The sequence below is a fragment of the Somniosus microcephalus genome, chromosome 5 (genome assembly GCF_052327205.1).
Source record: "Somniosus microcephalus isolate GS21.2 chromosome 5, FLI_Smic_1.0, whole genome shotgun sequence".
Taxonomy (NCBI): Eukaryota; Metazoa; Chordata; class Chondrichthyes; order Squaliformes; family Somniosidae; genus Somniosus; species Somniosus microcephalus.
The window spans coordinates 18,267,017-18,285,282 of NC_140991.1; the positions used below are offsets into that span (position 1 = coordinate 18,267,017).

Here is an 18,266-nt window from a genome sequence, read left to right on the forward strand (position 1 = left end):
GCCCCGTACAGTGCTGTATATAAAGGATGTGTCTAGCCCTGTACAGTGCTGTATATAAAGGGTGTGTCTAGCCCCGTACAGTGCTGTATATAAAGGGTGTGTCTAGCCCCGTACAGTGCTGTATATAAAGGATGTGTCTAGCCCCGTACAGTGCTGTATATAAAGGGTGTGTCTAGCCCTGACCGTACAGTGCTGTATATAAAGGGTGTGTCTAGCCCCGTACAGTGCTGTATATAAAGGGTGTGTCTAGCCCCGTACAGTGCTGTATATAAAGGGTGTGTCTAGCCCTGACCGTACAGTGCTGTATATAAAGGGTGTGTCTAGCTCCGTACAGTGCTGTATATAAAGGATCTGTCTAGCCCTGTACAGTGTTGTATATAAAGGGTGTGTCTAGCCCCGTACAGTGCTGTATATAAAGGGTGTGTCTAGCCCCGTAGAGTGCTGTATATAAAGGGTGTGTCTAGCTCCGTACAGTGCTGTATATAAAGGGTGTGTCTAGCCCCATACAGTGCTGTATATAAAGGGTGTGTCTAGCCCCGTACAGTGCTGTATATAAAGGGTGTGTCTAGCCCCGTACAGTGCTGTATATAAAGGGTGTGTCTAGCCCTGTACAGTGCTGTATATAAAGGGTGTGTCTAGCCCCGTACAGTGCTGTATATAAAGGATGTGTCTAGCCCCGTACAGTGCTGTATATAAAGGGTGTGTCTAGCCCCGTACAGTGCTGTGTATAAAGGGTGTGTCTAGCCCCGTACAGTGCTGTATATAAAGGATGTGTCTAGCCCCGTACAGTGCTGTATATAAAGGGTGTGTCTAGCCCCGTACAGTGCTGTATATAAAGGGTGTGTCTAGCCCTGACCGTACAGTGCTGTATATAAAGGGTGTGTCTAGCCCCGTACAGTGCTGTATATAAAGGGTGTGTCTAGCCCCGTACAGCGCTGTATATAAAGGGTGTGTCTAGCCCTGACCGTACAGTGCTGTATATAAAGGATGTGTTCTAGCCCTGACCGTAAAATACCACCTATAGCCTTGCTGTAGTTACTCTGACCCCACTCTTACCATTGTTGGAAATATTCTCTGTTACTTTTGTGTCATTGTCGTTGCTGACTCCAAAAACCTCCACCGTCACAAGCGGGTCCACGACCGAGCTGATCTTCAGCTTGTTGCCCTTTGGAAGCTGCTGGGCGGAGATGACCTGAGAGGGAACAAGGAACCGGCGGGTCAGGACCAGTGCGTAGTTGTTTCAACAACTGGGCAACGGATCAGTAGCTTGATGTTGGTCAATGATGTGATGAAAATTCTTCTTAACCCGTTCCAACTAAGGGGAGCGTATTTTCCATACCCATGGGTTTCCCACAGGATCTCTCCCAACACACCTCTCCTCCATCACAGAGAGGTCAGGGATAATAACCGTTACATTCAGTTCATAAAAATAGTCTGGGCACAGTTCTAAAGGGGTAAAACGATGAGGACAGGTTGGATAGACTGGGCTTGTATTCCCTTGAGTATAGAAGATTAAGGGGTGATCTAATTGAGGTGTTGAAGATGTTTGAAGGATTTGATCGGGTAGAGAGAGAGGAACTATTTCCTCTGGTGGGAGAGTCCAGAACAAGGGGGCAGAACCTTAAAATTAGAGCTAGGCCATTCAGGGGTGATTCAGGAAGCACTTCACACAAAGGGTGGTGGAAATCTGGAACTCTCCCCCCAAAAAAGCTGTTGAGGCTGGGGGTCAATTGAAAATGGGATCGATAGACTTTTGTTCGGCAAGGGTATTAAGGGTTATGGAATCAAGGCGGGTAGATGGAGTTAAGGTACAGATCAGCCACGATCTAACTGAATGGTGGAACAGGCTCAAGGGGCTGAATGGCCTCCTCCTGTTGCTAGAGGCCTTAATACTCCAACAGCAACTCAGGAGATGCCGTGGTGCTTGAGATAAGGAAAGTGCTGGGGGAGAGAGTACAGCCTAGTTGGAGCATGAATCAGCTGCCACTTAATGGGAGGCTTACAGACATACCAATGCAAGCCAAAGTTTGTGAGACAAGGTGTCCCATGGAGTCAGAGTACCCTGTGAGGCCAAGCACATCCTCTGAGGCACAAAAGGAAAATCAAAGGAAGGTCATCCCTGGGGACTGGTTAGTGTAACTCTGGGGGGCCATTGCCAGAGCCTTGGCACCAAGCTTCCATCCAATGCATTCTGCCCCTTTTGCCCTCTTTTCCTGAAGGTGTTGGCTCGTTCGATCACACGGGTCGCGGCCCTCACCTCCCGAATACTGTCCAAGTGGCCACTGTTTATGAGCCCAGAGGTCGGGTCTTGCGAGGCCACTGAACGGTTGGTGGCATGGCAACAGATCCTCAACTTGAGTCCGTGCACCTCACTCTCCCCAAAGAGGTCACTCAATAGCCCCCATGAAAGGCAATGCCACTCTCTCCTCTTTAGCCCAGGAATTGAGGCCAACTGTCACTGCGGCAGAACAGCTAACTCAGCATTGACCAGGGGGTGACCTTGGGGGACAGTCCTGGTCTGCACGGTTGAGCACTGCACTGATCGCGAGTGGCTGCCATTATGCACGAAGTCAACTGTCGACCCACCTGTTCCTTTGGCCATCGATGGGGCTTGGTGAGGGAGGGCGGGGAAACAACTCGGTAACTCACGCAGTCACTGGCAACACTTTAGGCCTAATGTATACCTGCTTTCGAGCAGAAGTTCCAATAACTTGGGGCTGGGGTTTCAGATTCAAAACTCCAGGTCGCAGCCAGCGGTATAACTCTGGTCTCTCAGCATTCAGTTGTGCGGTAGAATGCCTGTTTAACGTACTGCGTCATGAGGCAGGGTAACCGTGAATCACTGCTCAACGCTGTTTGCGTGACCACGCTAATGGCTTCAGAATCTCAGAAGAATGTTGGAGATAGCGGCGTGGCAGTATAACTCTGGTCTATGTGGCCACCATGCCCTGTTGCATTAACATGTCCACTGTTGGAGAAATTTCAGTCTCTGACTGGTGAAATTAAAGCCGCTCTCTCTTACCATCACATGGAGCTTTATTTGTTTCCGCCAGTCTCCCTTTGGAACATTATTCGGATCGAAGCTCGTCTTCTCTCTCAGGAACTTCGGCTTCAGATTATAACCAGAGAAACCATTGACGATAAATTTCCCCTGGTTGATGTCCATTTCCTGCCCTGGGGTCTGGAAATTTAGGGCCACTGCAGATGGTATGGTGGGGGGGAAAGAGGGAAGGAGGGGTGTGGAGAGGGAGGGAGAGAGAAAGGGAGAGAGAAAGGGAGAGCGGAGAGAGAGAGGGAGAGGTGAGAGAGGGGGAGGGAGAGGTGGGAGGGAGAGGAAGAGGGGAGAGAGGGAGAGGTGAGAGAGGGAGAGGTGAGAGAGGGAGAGGGCGAGGTGGGAGAGGTGGGAGCAGGAGAGGGAGAGGTGGGAGAGGGAGAGGTGGGAGGGAGAGGGGGAGAGAGGGAGAGAGGGAGAGGGAGAGGGAGAGGGAGGAGAGGGGGGAGGGAGGAGAGGGAGAGGGAGGGCGGAGAGGGAGAGGGGGGAGAGGGAGAGGGGGAGAGGGGAGGGGGGAGAGGGAGAGGGGGGAGAGGGAGAGGGGGGAGAGGGAGAGGGGGGAGAGCGAGAGGGGGGAGAGCGAGAGGGGGGAGAGGGAGAGGAGGGAGAGGGAGAGGAGGGAGAGGGAGAGGAGGGAGAGGGAGAGGGGGGAGAGGGAGAGGGGGGAGAGAAAGGGAGAGAAATGATTCATTAATCACCTCTTTCATTATCATGGTTACCTTGGGCACTCAATGTGACAAATATAACAGCTCTGTTTGCACTCAGACGCAAGTTGCAGCTCAGGCAGATACCTGAATTGTTATGGTTCAGTGTGGTGCCGTGCAGAGTTTCAGTCAGTGGAGGAATTTTTAGGCCCTGTCAATTTAGTGCAATTGGTGCTCAATTACAGACAGTTTTATGCTGTGGTCCCGCACCCATCAGGAACTGGATGGGGGGACTGACTAACTCACTTCAGGTGGCTGAAAGAGGAGGCGGTTATCCCATGAATCTGGGCTGCTTTTGGGTTCAGTCCGTTATTTAGAGAATACATAGAATTACATAGTATTTATAGCACAGAAACAGGCGCAACAGGCTGATTCCAGTGTTTACTCTCCACACGAGCTTCCTTCCACCGTACATCATCTCATCCGATCAGCATATCCTTCGATTCCTTTCTCCCTCATGTGCTTATTTAGCTTCCCCTTAAATGCATCTCTGCTAATCTGCCTCAATAACTCCTTGTGGTAGCGAGCTCCACATTCTACCCACTCTCTGGGTGAAGAAGTTTCTCCTGAATTCCCTATTGGATTTATTAGTGACTATCTTATACAGTGGTCCCTAGTTTTGGACTCTCCCCACAAGTGGAAACATCTTCTCTATGTCTACCCTATTGAACCCCATAATTGTAAAGGCCTCTATCAGGTCACCTCTCGAGACACACGACAACGCAAAATCATCGAGCAGAAACTGATAGCCAAGTTCCGCACCCATGAGGACGGCTTGAACCGGGATCTTGGGTTCATGTCACGCTACATGTAACCCCACCTGACGTAGGGTCATCCAGACTCGAGTCGTCGTTGGCTTGTTCTCTCCACACAGATGCGGCCGGACCTGCTGTGATTTCCAGCAAAAAAAATGTTTTTTTGTCTGTTTTTTTGTTTTTCATACAGACCCCAGCATCTGCAACATTTGACCCCTTGTGAGCCCACCTCATTGCTCTTTGATGTAATGTTTTCCTGACTGACCTGTTTGGACACCATTTACACCTTTGATTGCTGTGATTATCTCTCTGCCGAGGTGTGATAAATGGCAGTTAGAAAGATTACCTGTAAACATCTGACATTATTCTCTGACTATGTAAGCTGTGTTTTTATGCATCTCTCCACTTCACCTGACGAAGGAGCAGCGCTCCGAAAGCTTGTGATTTCAAATAAAACTGTTGGACTATAACCTGGTGTTGTGTGACTTCTTACACCTCTCAAGATGAAGGCCAATGGTGCTGGTCAGCTATAGCAGAGGTTAGACGCAGAGCAGAGCGCCCTATGCACCTCCTGCTGCACCAGGGTGACATTTTACTATTTCCCACACCAGCCATCCTGAGTGAGTTTGTCAATTTAGAGCCAAATAGGTGACAGTAACTGGGTTGAAACTCATGTGCGGGGCCCTTACAGCAGCAACCAAAAGGGACTCCTGCATTTCAACCCAGCTCGGAGAAATGACACACCAATTGCTTAATCCACTGCACCAAGGGGTTGCCAAAATCCTCCAGGATTGTCCCGGAGTCTCCAGGAATTGAAGAGTAATCTCCAGGACACTGCTGCGAGCAACGCCTGGGAGAAAAATCATTGGGGCATTAACAAATAGTGTTTTTTTTTCCATTTTCTGTTTATTAGTTATAAAAATATTGGAGATGGGGGAAAAAAAAGGCTACAGGAAACTCTCTTTTAACCGGCACCTAAATAACCGGAAATCTCTGTTAACCGGCAAAATTCAGGAGTAGGTTCAGGTAAGTTTTACTTCATATTAGTGGCAGTTCCTGGATCTGTGGCTGTGTAACTGGGGTTCGTGCACTTGTTGCTAAGCAACAGGGACGCTTGGTCTGTGGCCGGAGTTCCTGCACATGTTGCTAAGCAACAGGGAAGCCTGGATCTGTTGCTGTGTACGGGGCTCTCGTACCTTTTAACTATACCTCTCTGTAATCCGGACTTTTTGATAAACCGGCACCACGCCGGTCCCGTTGGTGCCGGATAATAAAGAGTTTCCTGTATTTGAATGACAGTGAACAATCATCCAACCGCTTTTCAATTGGCCGTGGGAAGGCGGAGCATCGCGAGGATGGACGTGTCGGGCGACCAATGGCGGGAGTGGGGCAGTTGGAGGCTGGAGGTCATGTGATACAACCTCGAGGGATGCATGCAACCACAGTTGGCCACCCTAGTCCTGCACCACCTAGTCTACCCACTCCTCCCTGAGCCCAAATGTGTTTGCAACAGGAGATTACATGAAAACCAGTCACGCATAGCTTACCTATCTGGCAGCCAGCGTTCCACATATCAATCGGACGGTAGTTGGAGGAGTCTGTTCTTAAGCCCGCCGGGTAAATCCTGCTCAGCTGTCGGGTGTTGAGTTGAATAAATGGCTTGCCTGCAAGTAAATACAGCTTGTTAATATTTAAACACCTTCCTCAGAGAAACCATCTTCAGCTGCTTCATCAGCGACCTTCCAAACCCACGGTGTCGGCCATGGCTCAGTAGGTAGCACTCTCGCCTCTGATGGTCGTGGGTTCGAGTCCTGCTCCAGGGACTTGAGCACATAATCTAGGCTGACACAAACAGTGCAGTGCTGAGGGAGTGCTGCACTGTCGGAGGTGCTGGCTTTCAGATGAGACGTTAAACCAAGGCCCCGTCTGCTCTCTCAGGTGGGCGTAAAAGATCCCAGGGCAGAATTTTTTGAAGAAGAGCAGGGGAGTTCTCCCCGGTGTCCTGGGGCCAATATTTATCCCACGACCAACATCACTAAAAACAGTTTATCTGGTCATTATCACATTGATGTTTGTGGGAGCTTGCTGTGTGCAAATTGGCTGCTGTGTTGCCTACATTACAACAGTGATTAAACTTCAAAAAGTACTTCATTGGCCGTAAAGCGCCTTGAGGACACCCCGAGGTCGTGAAAGGTGCTATATAAATACAAGTTCTTACTTTAAACCCATCTTGTGGTGGGGCCATGTGACAACCTCCCTGTTTCAGGGGGGGTTAACACTGTGGCAGATCTAGGATTTAAAATAGCCCAACCTTGACAGATTGTGTAGAATGGGCCTATATTGTTTGTAGTTCAGAAGAATGAGGTGTGATCTCATTAGCACGTATAAAATTCTTAGAGCGCTTGCCAGGGTAGATGCCGAGAGGTTGACTCCCCTGACTGGAGAGTCTAGAATTAGGGGTCACAGTCTCAGGATAAGCGGTCGGCCATTTAGGACTGAGATGAGATGAAATTTCTTCACTCAAGAGGGCTGTGGATGTTCAGTCTTTGAGTATATTCAAGACTGAGATCGATAGATTTTTGGACACTGAGGGAATCCAGGGATATGGGGATCGAGCGGGAAGGTGGAGTTGAAGTCGAAGATCAGCCATGATCTTACTGAATGGCGGAGCAGGCTCGAGGGGCCGTATGGCCTACTCCTGCTCCTACTTCTTATGTTCTTATGTAACTGGAACAAATTCCTCCTCCTGCACTTTGCCTTCCTTTCCCGGAGGCACTGGCTCCTTTCAGTATGTATCCATGGCTGTCAGGAGCCCATTGAGCGCTCGCCCAAGGGACCATTCGCAGGAGGGGGCCTGGAAGAGGAGAGTCCAAGCTTTCAGCCTCCCTGGGCCTCTTAGCAACGCCTCACGGAGCAGACTGGCCGCTTCATGAGGTTTGAATCTATCTTCATATTACTGCTGGATTGTTGTAAAAACCCAACTGGTCCCCTAATGTCCCTCAGGGAAGGAAACCTGCCGTCCTTACCCGGTCTAGGCCCACGTGACTCCAGTCCCACACTGTCTGGTTGTCTCCTAAAGTCCCGCAAGGCAACTAGGGTTGGGAAATAAATACTGGGATGCCAATGCCACCCACATCCCAAATATAAACTTTACACCTCACGCGGGCGATGCCAAGAGATCTTGCTGTTCGATGTGGGGTTCATCCACCAATGAGGCAATGGCACCAAGAACAGTTCTTTCAGAATATGGAGGAGGCCATTCAGCCCCTCGAGCCTGTTCCGGCATTCAATCAGATCATGGCTGATCTGTATCTTAATTCCATTTAGCTGCCTTTGAGGCACGCCATAGATACTGTGGCTACAAGAGCAGGTCAGAGGCTGGATATTCTACGGCGAGTGTCTCACCTCCTGACGCCATTCCCATCATCCACTCCACAAGGAGTGTGATGGAATACTCTCCACTTACCTGGATGAGTGCAGCTCGAACAACACTCGAGAAACTCGACATCATCCAGGACAAAGCAGTCTGCTTGATTAGTACCCCACCCACCATCTTAAACATTCACTCCCTCCACCACCGGCGGGCCGTGGCTGCAGTGTGTACCATCTACAAGATGCACTGCAGCAACTCGCCAAGGCATCTTCGGCAGCACCTCCCAAACCCGTGAATTCTACCACCTAGAAGGACAAGGGAAGCAGGCGCATGGGAACACCACCACCTCCAAGTTCCCCTCCAAGTCACACACCATCCTGACTTGGAAGTATATCGGCCGTTCCTTCATCATCGCTGGGTCAAAATCCTGGAACTTCCTCCCTAACAGCACTGCGGGAGTACCTTCACCACACGGACTGCAGCGGTTCAAGAAGGCGGCCCACCACCACCTTCTCAAAGGCAACTAGGGATGGGCAATAAATGCTGGCCTTGCCAGCGATGCCCACATCCCAGGAATGAATAAAAAAAAATTCTTATGTTATTATGTTCGACTTACCGGATTCTTGTACCAGTTTATTGAACTTGCTTTCTACAAAGGACGACATCTCATAGAAGACCTGGTTTTGCAAGGCACCTTCAAACCCGTGGAAGTGGACACTCTTGCAGTAGATGACAAGGTCGGAGAGCTCTTTGGACAGCTTTATTTTTCCACTCTGGAGTAAAGAGGCATTTAGCCATGAGAGTTAAACATGCAGGGTTTCTTAAATATCATTTTTTCGGTTTATTCTGTGCTCGCTGAGGTGATATTTCAGGAGAGAAGGCCTCAGCCATAATCCCAAGGTGCCGCATCTAGCGAGACCCATGGAGCCCTGCGCTCCTCCAATTCTGGCCTCTTGCGCAACCTGATTTTAATCGCTCCACCATTGGCGGCCGTGTCTTCAGCTGCCTGGGCTCTAAGCTCTGGAATTCCCTCCCTAAACCTCTCTACCTCTCTTTCCTCCTTTAAGAAGCTCCTTAAAACCTACCTCTTTGACCAAGCTTTTGGTCACCAGTCCCAATATCTCCTTATGTGGCTCGGTGTCATATTTCTGTCAAATTACACTCCTGTGAATCGCCTCGGGACGTTTTTATGACTTTAAAGGCGCTATATAAATGCACGTTGTTGTTGTAAGTCTGAGGCTGTTGTGCCTGCCGCTGGGCAGTGGTCTTGTCCGGGTCTCACCTCGAACTCTGCGTCCAGTCCTGGTCACCGAGTGCGCGGGGGAGGCGCCCAAACCCCCGGAAGCAGTGAAGAGGAATGGGCTACGAGGCTGATCCTTGGCATCGGAGGGACCGGGTTATGAGCAACAGTTAGAAAACCCGTGGGGGTGTTATTGGTCTTTGGGTGGTAATGCAAATCGGGCGATAGCAAACCGGCTATCCGGTTTGACACCCCCCGCCCCATTTCCTTTTCTATTGAAGGGGCGCCCAATTCGCTATCGTCCGTCACCAATTTCACCCCCTAGGACAGGTTTAAGATAATTGGCAAAAGGATCAGAGGGGAGATGAGGAGAATTTTTTTTACGCAGCTAGTTGTTGTGATCTGGAATGCACTGCCCGAAAGGGCGCTGGAAGCAGATTCAATAATAACTTTCAAAAGGGAATTGGATAAATACTTAAAAAGGAAAAATGGAGAAAGAGCAGGATGGAGTGGGACTAATTCGACAGCTCTTTCACAGAGCTAGCACAGGCACGATGGGCCGAATGGCCTCCTTCTGTGCTGTATGATTCTATGACTCTTCAGCCTTGAAAGGAGGTGATTGAGAGGGGACCTTAGAGGCATTTAAGATATTAAGGGGAATAGAAAAGGTTACTCCTCAGCACTGTCTTAATTTAAACCACATGACTGCAGGACAGAGCACATAGATACAAACTGGCAACAGCCAAGTTTGGGATTGACATCAGGAAACACTTCTGCATACAAAAAGAACGGTTACTACCAGGGCTGCTCTTAAGGTAGGGAGAGTGGAGGCAAAAACTCTAGACAGTCAAGAGGGAGTTAGTAGTGTGATGGGAGAGGGAATCGTAGGTTTCTATAAAAGGATGAACTAACTGGCCTCCCTCATCAAAACAGAAAACTTTCCATCCAGTCTCCGGGACAAGCTCAAGTTTAACTTGTTTAGATACAGAGTAAAGCTCCCTCTACACTGTCCCATCAAACACTCCCAGGGCAGGTACAGCACGGGTTAGATACAGAGTAAAGCTCTCTCTACACTGCCCCATCAAACACCCCCAGGGCATGTACAGCACAGGAATGATACAGAGTAAAGCTCCCTCTACAGTGCCCCATCAAACACTCCCAGGGCAGGTACAGCATGAGTTAGATACAGAATAAAGCTCCCTCTACACTGCCCCATCAAATACTCCCAGGGCAGGTACAGCACGGGTTAGATACGGAGTAAAGCTCCCTCTACACTGCCCCATCAAACACTCCCAGGGCAGGAACAGCACGGGTTAGATACAGAGTAAAGCTCCCTCTACACTGCCCCATCAAACACTCCCAGGGCAGGAACAGCACGGGTTAGATACGGAGTAAAGCTCCCTCTACACTGTCCCATCAAACACTCCCAGGGCAGGTACAGCACGGGTTAGATACAGAGTAAAGCTCCCTCTTCACTGTCCCATCAAACACTCCCAGAGCAGGTACAGCACGGGTTAGATACAGAGTAAAGCTTTCTCTACACTGCCCCATCAAACACTCCCAGGGCAGGTACAGCACGGGTTAGATACAGAGTAAAGCTCCCTCTACACTGCCCCATCAAACACTCCCAGAGCAGGTACAGCACGGGTTAGATACAGAGTAAAGCTCCCTCTACACTGCCCCATCAAACACTCCCAGAGCAGGTACAGCACGGGTTAGATACAGAGTAAAGCTCCCTCTACACTGCCCCATCAAACACTCCCAGAGCAGGTACAGCACGGGTTAGATACAGAGTAAAGCTCCCTCTACACTGCCCCATCAAACACTCCCAGAGCAGGTACAGCACGGGTTAGATACAGAGTAAAGCTTTCTCTACACTGCCCCATCAAACACTCCCAGGGCATGTACAGCACGGGTTAGATACAGAGTAAAGCTTTCTCTACAACGTCCTAACAATGCGACTCAGCCACAACCGCAGAAGGGCGCCCCCTAACATTAATGATATCCGCAGGCCACATGCTGCCCACGAAGGTCTCCCCGGTCCCAGATCTCTCCCACTCCCCATACTTCTTTAGTTACCCCAGCCAGATATTACCTTTTCCCCACTTGTTTTTCCTACATAACTTCCTGATTACTAGTTGATGTAGCGTGTGGGTGTGTGAAGGAGCGCGGGATGGAGTGCGGAGTGGAGCGATGGAGGGAGGGAGCGAGAGTGCGAGGGAGGGAGGGAGCGAGGGATGGAGGGAGCAAGGGATGGAGGGAGCGAGGGAGGGAGGGAGGGAGCGAGGGAGGGAGGGAGGGAGCGAGGGATGGAGGGAGCGAGGGATGGAGGGATGGAGGGAGCGAGGGATGGAGGGAGCGAGGGATGGAGGGAGCGAGGGATGGAGGGAGCAAGGGATGGAGGGAGCGAGGGAGGGAGGGAGGGAGCGAGGGAGGGAGGGAGGGAGCGAGGGAGGGAGCGAGGGAGGGAGGGAGGGAGCGAGGGAGGGAGGGCGGGAGGGAGCGAGGGAGGGAGGGAGGGAGGGAGGGCGGGAGCGAGGGAGGGAGGGAGGGAGCGAGCGAGTGGAGACAGGAAGTGCGCCTGCAAAATTACCCACCTTTTCTCGTGTTTCCATTTTCTCTTCGTCTTCCTCCTTTTCGGCAGCCTCGTCCTCATCAGATACCTCGTCGTGCATCTCAGTCGCCTCGTCATCCTCCAGGCGATTCAGCCTCTTTCCCTTCACCAGGATTTTACCTTTCAGTTGCTGTAAATCATTCGTAATCACAGCCAACAATTTTTTTTTAAATGTGGTCTTTTTGCTGAATTTCCCCCTCCCCTGCCCCCAAAATACGACCATCGGCCCCCTCCCATCTTGAAAGGCCCAATTCATGATGGCTGGGCAATCACTACCCCGCTGAAAGGTCCATTCTTTGTGTGGGAGACGAGACAGCGAGTGCTGGCACGGTATTCTACCATGAAGGGCATCACCGCCAAGCCCAATCCCAGCTCCACCTGCATGTTACAGCAATCAGGATGCTGGCCAACCTGGCTGATCCCCCACTCTGCAGGTCAGTGGATCCAAGGCCAAATGTCGGGCTCCAATTGCTGCCCTGACTTGAGATAACACCATCAGGGAATGCGACCCCGTGACCGTCTGGTTCATAGGGCTCGGGTACCCTGGATAGGCAGTACATCGAACGGACTTGAGCCACCGAAGGAGGAGCTAACATAAGAACGTAAAAAATAGGAGCAGGAGTAGGCCATTTGGCCCTTCGAGCCTACTCCGCCATTCAATAAGATCATGGCTGATGATCTATCTCATCTCCACTTTCCTGCACTATCCCCATATCCCTTGATTCCCTTAATATCCAAAAATCTATTTAGCTCTCTTGAATATACTCAATGACTGAGCCCTCTGGGGTAGAGAATTCCAAAGATTCACCACCCTGAGTGAAGAAATTTCTCCTCATCTCAGTCCTAAATGGCCGACCCCTTATTCTGAGACTGTGACCCCTGGTTCTAGATTCCCCAGCCAGGGGAAACATCCTCCCTGCATCTCCCTGTTCCCACTAGTTGATGGTTCAAGGACTAGGGGACACAGATTTTAGGTTTTGGGCAAGAGATACAGGGGGGGATGTGAGGAAAAACTTTTTTACGCAGCGAGTGGTGATGACCTGGAATTCGCTGCCGAAGGACGTGGTGGAAGCGGAGACACTCGATGTTTTCAAGGGGAGACTGGTTAGGCGCTTGAGGGAAATAAACCTGCAGGGCTACGGGGATAGAGCGGGGGAATGGGACTGACTGGATTGCTCTACAGAGAGCCGGCACGGACTCGATGGGCTGAATGGCCTCCTTCTGTGCCGTTATGACTCCATGACTCTACCCTGTCAAGCCCTGATAGAATTTTGTATGTTTCAATGAGATCCCCTCTCATTCTTCTAAACTCTAGAGAAGATAGGCCTAGTCTACTCAATCTCTCCTCATAGGACAATCCCCCCATCCCAGGCACCTGTCTGGTGAACCTTCATTGCACTCCCTCTATGGCAAGTATATCAAGGGGTAAAAATTGGGTAGCGCCCCCTTTTTCGAGGGACCTTCCGGTATGGTTCGCTATCATGGTGTACATTTACCATCAAACCATTGGGTGGGGGGCCTGCTGAATTAAATTAACTTGACCTACATCTTTCAAACAAACAAACAACTTGTGTTGGACGACACAAACCCTCTTTGTACTTGGGTTAAGTGGGAGCCCATGGCTGGTGGCATGACCTCTTAACCCAGTGGCACGAGGGAACCATTCGCTGCTGAATGCCTCCTTTCTCTCGCTCTGTGAAACATCCACTTGTTTCGGCTGCAAGCTCTCGGCACGCATCGATCTTTCAGCTGCTCGATTGTAACGAATGGAGTTTCCTGAATCTTCGGATGAGGGGTGGCCATCATTGGCACAGCGGGGCTTGTCAATCTGAGGTGCCGTGAAGGACTGTATGGTCCTCAGAGGAGCTCAGCTTCTTCTGTAGTCCTAATTCGTACCAAGTCCCATCACCGCTGTGCTCACTGGCCACGGGGAAAGGGCGGGGGAGTGGGACTAGCCGAAGTGCTCTTGCAGAGAGCCGGCATGGGCTCGACGGGCCGAATGGCCTCCTTTTGTGCTGTAACCATTCTATGATACATTGACTCCTGGTCCAGCAATGCCTTGATTTTAAAATTCTCACTCTTGTTTTCCAATCCCTCCATGGCCTCGCCCCTCCCTATCTCTGTAATCTCCTTCAGCCCCACAACCCTCTGAGATCTCTGCAATCCTCCAATTCTGGCCTCTTGCGCATCCACAATTTCCATCGCTCCACCACTGACGGCCGTGCCTTCAGCTGCCAAGCCCCTAAGCCCTGGAATTACCTCCCAAAACCTCTCCGTCTCGCTGTCCTCCTTTAAGATGCTCCTTAAAACCTACCTTTTTGACCAAGCTTTTGGTCATCTGCCCTAATTTCTCCTAATGTGGCCAGGTGTTGGTTTTTGTTTGATAACACTCCTGTGAAGCGCCTTGGGTCATTTTACTCCGTTAGAGTGCCATTCGCAACTCCTCAGATAATGAAGCAGTCCATGCCGGCATGCAGCAAGACCTGGACGACATTCAGGCTTGGGCTGATAAGTGGCAGGTAACATTCACGCCACACAAGTGCCAGGCAATGACTATTTTCAACAATCGAGAGTCTAACCACTGCTCCTTGACATTCAACGGTATTACCATCGCTGAATCCCCCACCATCAACATCCTGGGGGTTACCATTGACCAGAAACTTAACTGGACCAGCCATATAAATACTGTGGCAACAAGAGCAGGTCAGAGGCTGGGTATTCTGTGGCGAGTGTCTCACCTCCCGACTCCCTAAAGCCTTTCCACCATCTACAAGGCACAAGTCAGGAGTGTGATGGAATACTCTCCACTTGCCTGGATGAGTGCAACTCCAACAACACTCAAGAAGCTCGACACCATCCAGGACAAAGCAGCCCGCTTGATTGGCACCCCATCCACCACCTTAAACATTCACTCCCTCCACCACCGGTGTACCGTGGCTGCAGTGTGTACCATCTACAAGATGCACTGCAGCAACTCGCCAAGGCATCTTCGGCAGCACCTCCCAAACCCACGACCGCTACCACCTAGAAGGACAAGGGCAGCAGGCACATGGGAACACCACCACCTCCAAGTTCCCCTCCAAGTCACACACCATCCGGACTTAGAAATATTTCGCCGATCCTTCATCGTCGCTGGGTCAAAATCCTGGAACTCCCTCCCTCACAGCACTGTGGGAGTACCTTCACCACACGGACTGCAACGGTTCAAGAAGGTGGCTCACCACCACCTTCTCAAGGACAACTAGGGATGGGCAATAAATGCTGGCCTTGCCAGCGACGCCCACATCCCAGGAACTAATTTTGTTTTTTAAAGGTGCTATATAGAAACATAGAAGATAGGAGCAGAAGTAGGCCATTCAGCCCCTCGAGCCTGCTCCGCCATTCGATGAGATCATTGCACTGTAGGTTTGATACAAGGCAAGCTCTTTAAAAGCCCACTCGTACCACGGTGAAGTATTTGCGAGTGTTTGTTTAGTTGCCCTCACGTCTCTTCCTCCTCTCCTCACAGGGGGGGGCCGGCGTCCGGCTGGCCTCCAGATCCACCGCTGCCGATCGGCCTCTGGCACCGCACTCGAGTGGCCCTCCTTTGAGCGGAGGCGCCTGCGCGGTTTCGCCGTCCAATCGTTTTAAATTAAAGGGGTGGGGGGTTGGGGTTTGAGTGTGCGCCAGTGTGAATTCCTGAAGCCTGCTGCCGGCGGGCGGGCCTCCGGGCCGGGAGTGTGCGCTCGTATGACGTACCCTCATGTGCAAGTACCGACGGCAAGCTATTCGACAGTGCAGGTCTTCATAACCAAATCCAAACCTGCCTTCACCCAGGGTCCATATTCGAGCACCTAGCGGGGTGGGGTGGGGGGGGTGGCGTGGGTCCTTGGAAGCCCTCAAGTTTAGGCTTTTACCGTTCCCAGCACAGGACGCTGAGGCCAACTGTAATGAGTCTACTGACTTCAGCCAGTTCAGCAGAGGCCACGGACCAGACTTAGGGCCTCCCTGGGCCATGTAGTTCACACTAGACAGTGTCTGTTCCAACTGTTATGGTGGGGTTGGGGGGGGCGGGGGGCCAAGGGGGAGTCAGTTTTCCCTTTGTTCTTAGTGGTGGGTGGAGGGTGAATGATCCCTCAGGAGGACAGGGGGACAGCGGGCCGGGGGTGGTGAAAATGGTGTCTGGAGGACAGCGGGAGGGGGAGGGTGTCAGGAGGACAGTTGGGCACGAGGGGGCGGGTGGAAAATGGTATCTGGAGGACAGCTGGGGGGTCTATCTGGAGGGCAGGAGGCGGGGCGGAGGGACCTGTCTGGAGGGAGCGCTAGGGTTGAGTTGTAGAATGAGACACTAAGGGCTGGATTTTCATTCAGCAGTCGGGACTACAACTTTCGGGTTTTAGTCCTGCCTCCATCAACGTCCGGCCAATCCACGTGATTTTCCCTTGATTGACCTTGTTAAGCCCGCCCAGCGGGCTCAGCAGGCCAATTAAGGGCCACTCGGCAACAGGTGACGTCACAGACTGAAATTTCATCTGTCAAGAGGTGTTGACAGATGAAATATCAGTGTTTCACAGCTGTTTGAAGCTGTCAAACACTGACAGTCTGACTTCTAACATGAGTCCTTCTACACAGACTTAGTTAGAACTCTCACCGGCACTGAAAGCTGAAGGCTGTCACTTTTGACAGATCGCAGCCATTCAGCTTTCAGTGCCGGCTGAGTGATGGACTCCCGACGCCTAGAGGAAGAAAGGCTGTTAAGGTAAGTACAGGTAATTTAAACTTCTTTACACACTTTAGACACACCAAACACACTTACCTTTGCACTCATGCACCCATCACTCACCTGAACACCGACATCGCGACCCCTCCAACTCCTTCAACCTGACGGCCCGCCTGCTCTAACCTGGCGTGGTTTGGAGCCGTCGGGAATCCCACACGAAACCCCTCAAAATAGGGATTAGGCTAAAAACTTCCTATTAACTACCTGTTAACAGGCAGTTAATTGGCACTAATCCCTTCCCGCCTCGGGTCGGGGGTCCCAGTGCGGGGCGGGTACCCGCCTCCTCTGAAACTTACGTGGAGGTGGGTTTTGGGCGGGATGGTGTCGGGACCCCCGAATTCGGGATTTTTGCCCCCCGCAGGCCTGAAAGCCCGCCTCACGGCACACTGAAAATCTGGCCCTAAATGAACATTCTGGAGTTTGCCTGTCTTAGGGAATGTTTATAGAGAGCTTTTCCCTCAAGAGACAACAGGCTGGGGTCGAATCCCTGATGGAGTCAATTATACAGAGTCTATGGCAAGAGATTAAATGGGTGAGGTTGTCGATGAGGATGTAGTAGACTGTACAGGGTCTGTGGAAGCTTGATGGGCAGAATGGCCTTTTCCGGTTTGGTGCTTTCTTATTGTCTAATTGAAGTCCAATGTACAGTACGCATGGTGCTGTTCCTTACCTCAGGCGAGGGGAAATTGGTGGGCACCTTGCCGTCGATCGTCCTGGTGAGCAGCATATCTCCCAGGATGGTTTTCATGTGTTGGGCCATGACAGTCTGCTGCTCGATACTGCAGTGATTCTCCAGGGACAGGATGACAGGATAGGGAGAGGCCTGGAAACAAACACCACACGTCACTACATTGGGCAGGCTTCTGCCCACAACAAGGAGATGGGAACAGGGGAGCGCCGCGTCACTGGAGGTAAAGAGTGGGGTTGATACAATTGGCCCCCTTTGACGGAGACCTAGCACCCATGTGTGCGAAGCTATGGTATTGAAATGATTAGCCCCGATCTACCAAGGTTTGATTAGTGGGAGACCTAAAATAGGTCTATAGATTATGAAAGGGTTCGATAGGGTAGGCATAGAGAAGATGTTTCCACTTGTGGGGGAGACCAGAACTAGGAGCCACAAATATAAGATAGTCACTAATAAATCCAATAGGGAATTAGAGAAAAACCTCTTTACCCAGAGAGTGGTGAGAATGTGGAACTCGCTGCTACAAGGAGTGTTTGAATTGAATAGCATAGATGCATTTGCAAGGAAGCTAGATAAACATTTGAGGGAGAAAGGAATAGAAGGATATGCTGATAGAATGAGCTGAATAGGGATGGAAGGAGGCTCGTACACAGCAGGAACAACGGCATAGACCAGTTGGGCGGAATCTACATCATCATTTCCTTTGTGTCTAATATGTATGCAGGATCAATTTTCTGGGTATTGATTAGTTAAGTGTTGACCAACACATTCTACATCATATTTTGGTACAGTTGGTATTTTGGAACGATGAGATCAACAGGTCCTTCATTCCAATCTACAGTCTGAGGTTACATTTATGGTCCTGTTGACAAATGAACCCGCAGATGTTGCAAAGACCCAAAGAAATAAAGACTTGCAAATATTTATACAGCAGTTTCATGATCTCAAGACGTCCCAGAGCGCTTTGCAGCCAATTAAGTACTTTTGCAGTGTAGTCACTGTTGTAATGCAAGAAAAGTGGGAGCCAATTTGCGCACAGCAAGCTCCCAAAAACAACATTTGATAATCTGTTTTAGTGATA

General features: G+C 50.8%; 1 protein-coding gene across 3 annotated transcripts in view; it reads right to left on the reverse strand.

The window, feature by feature from the left end:
- plcd1a (phospholipase C, delta 1a) overlaps nt 1-18,266 on the reverse strand; it is a 181,625-nt gene that overhangs the window by 40,220 nt on the left and 123,139 nt on the right. For all 3 annotated transcript variants that reach the window (XM_085987393.1, XM_085987394.1, XM_085987392.1), the window contains 6 exons: nt 17,168-17,320; nt 11,722-11,868; nt 8,501-8,657; nt 6,059-6,175; nt 3,023-3,198; nt 1,057-1,192 (listed from right to left, as the gene is read on the reverse strand). In XM_085987393.1, the coding sequence (XP_085843519.1) occupies nt 1,057-1,192; nt 3,023-3,198; nt 6,059-6,175; nt 8,501-8,657; nt 11,722-11,868; nt 17,168-17,320 (886 nt within the window). The remainder of the gene's footprint in view (nt 1-1,056; nt 1,193-3,022; nt 3,199-6,058; nt 6,176-8,500; nt 8,658-11,721; nt 11,869-17,167; nt 17,321-18,266) is intronic.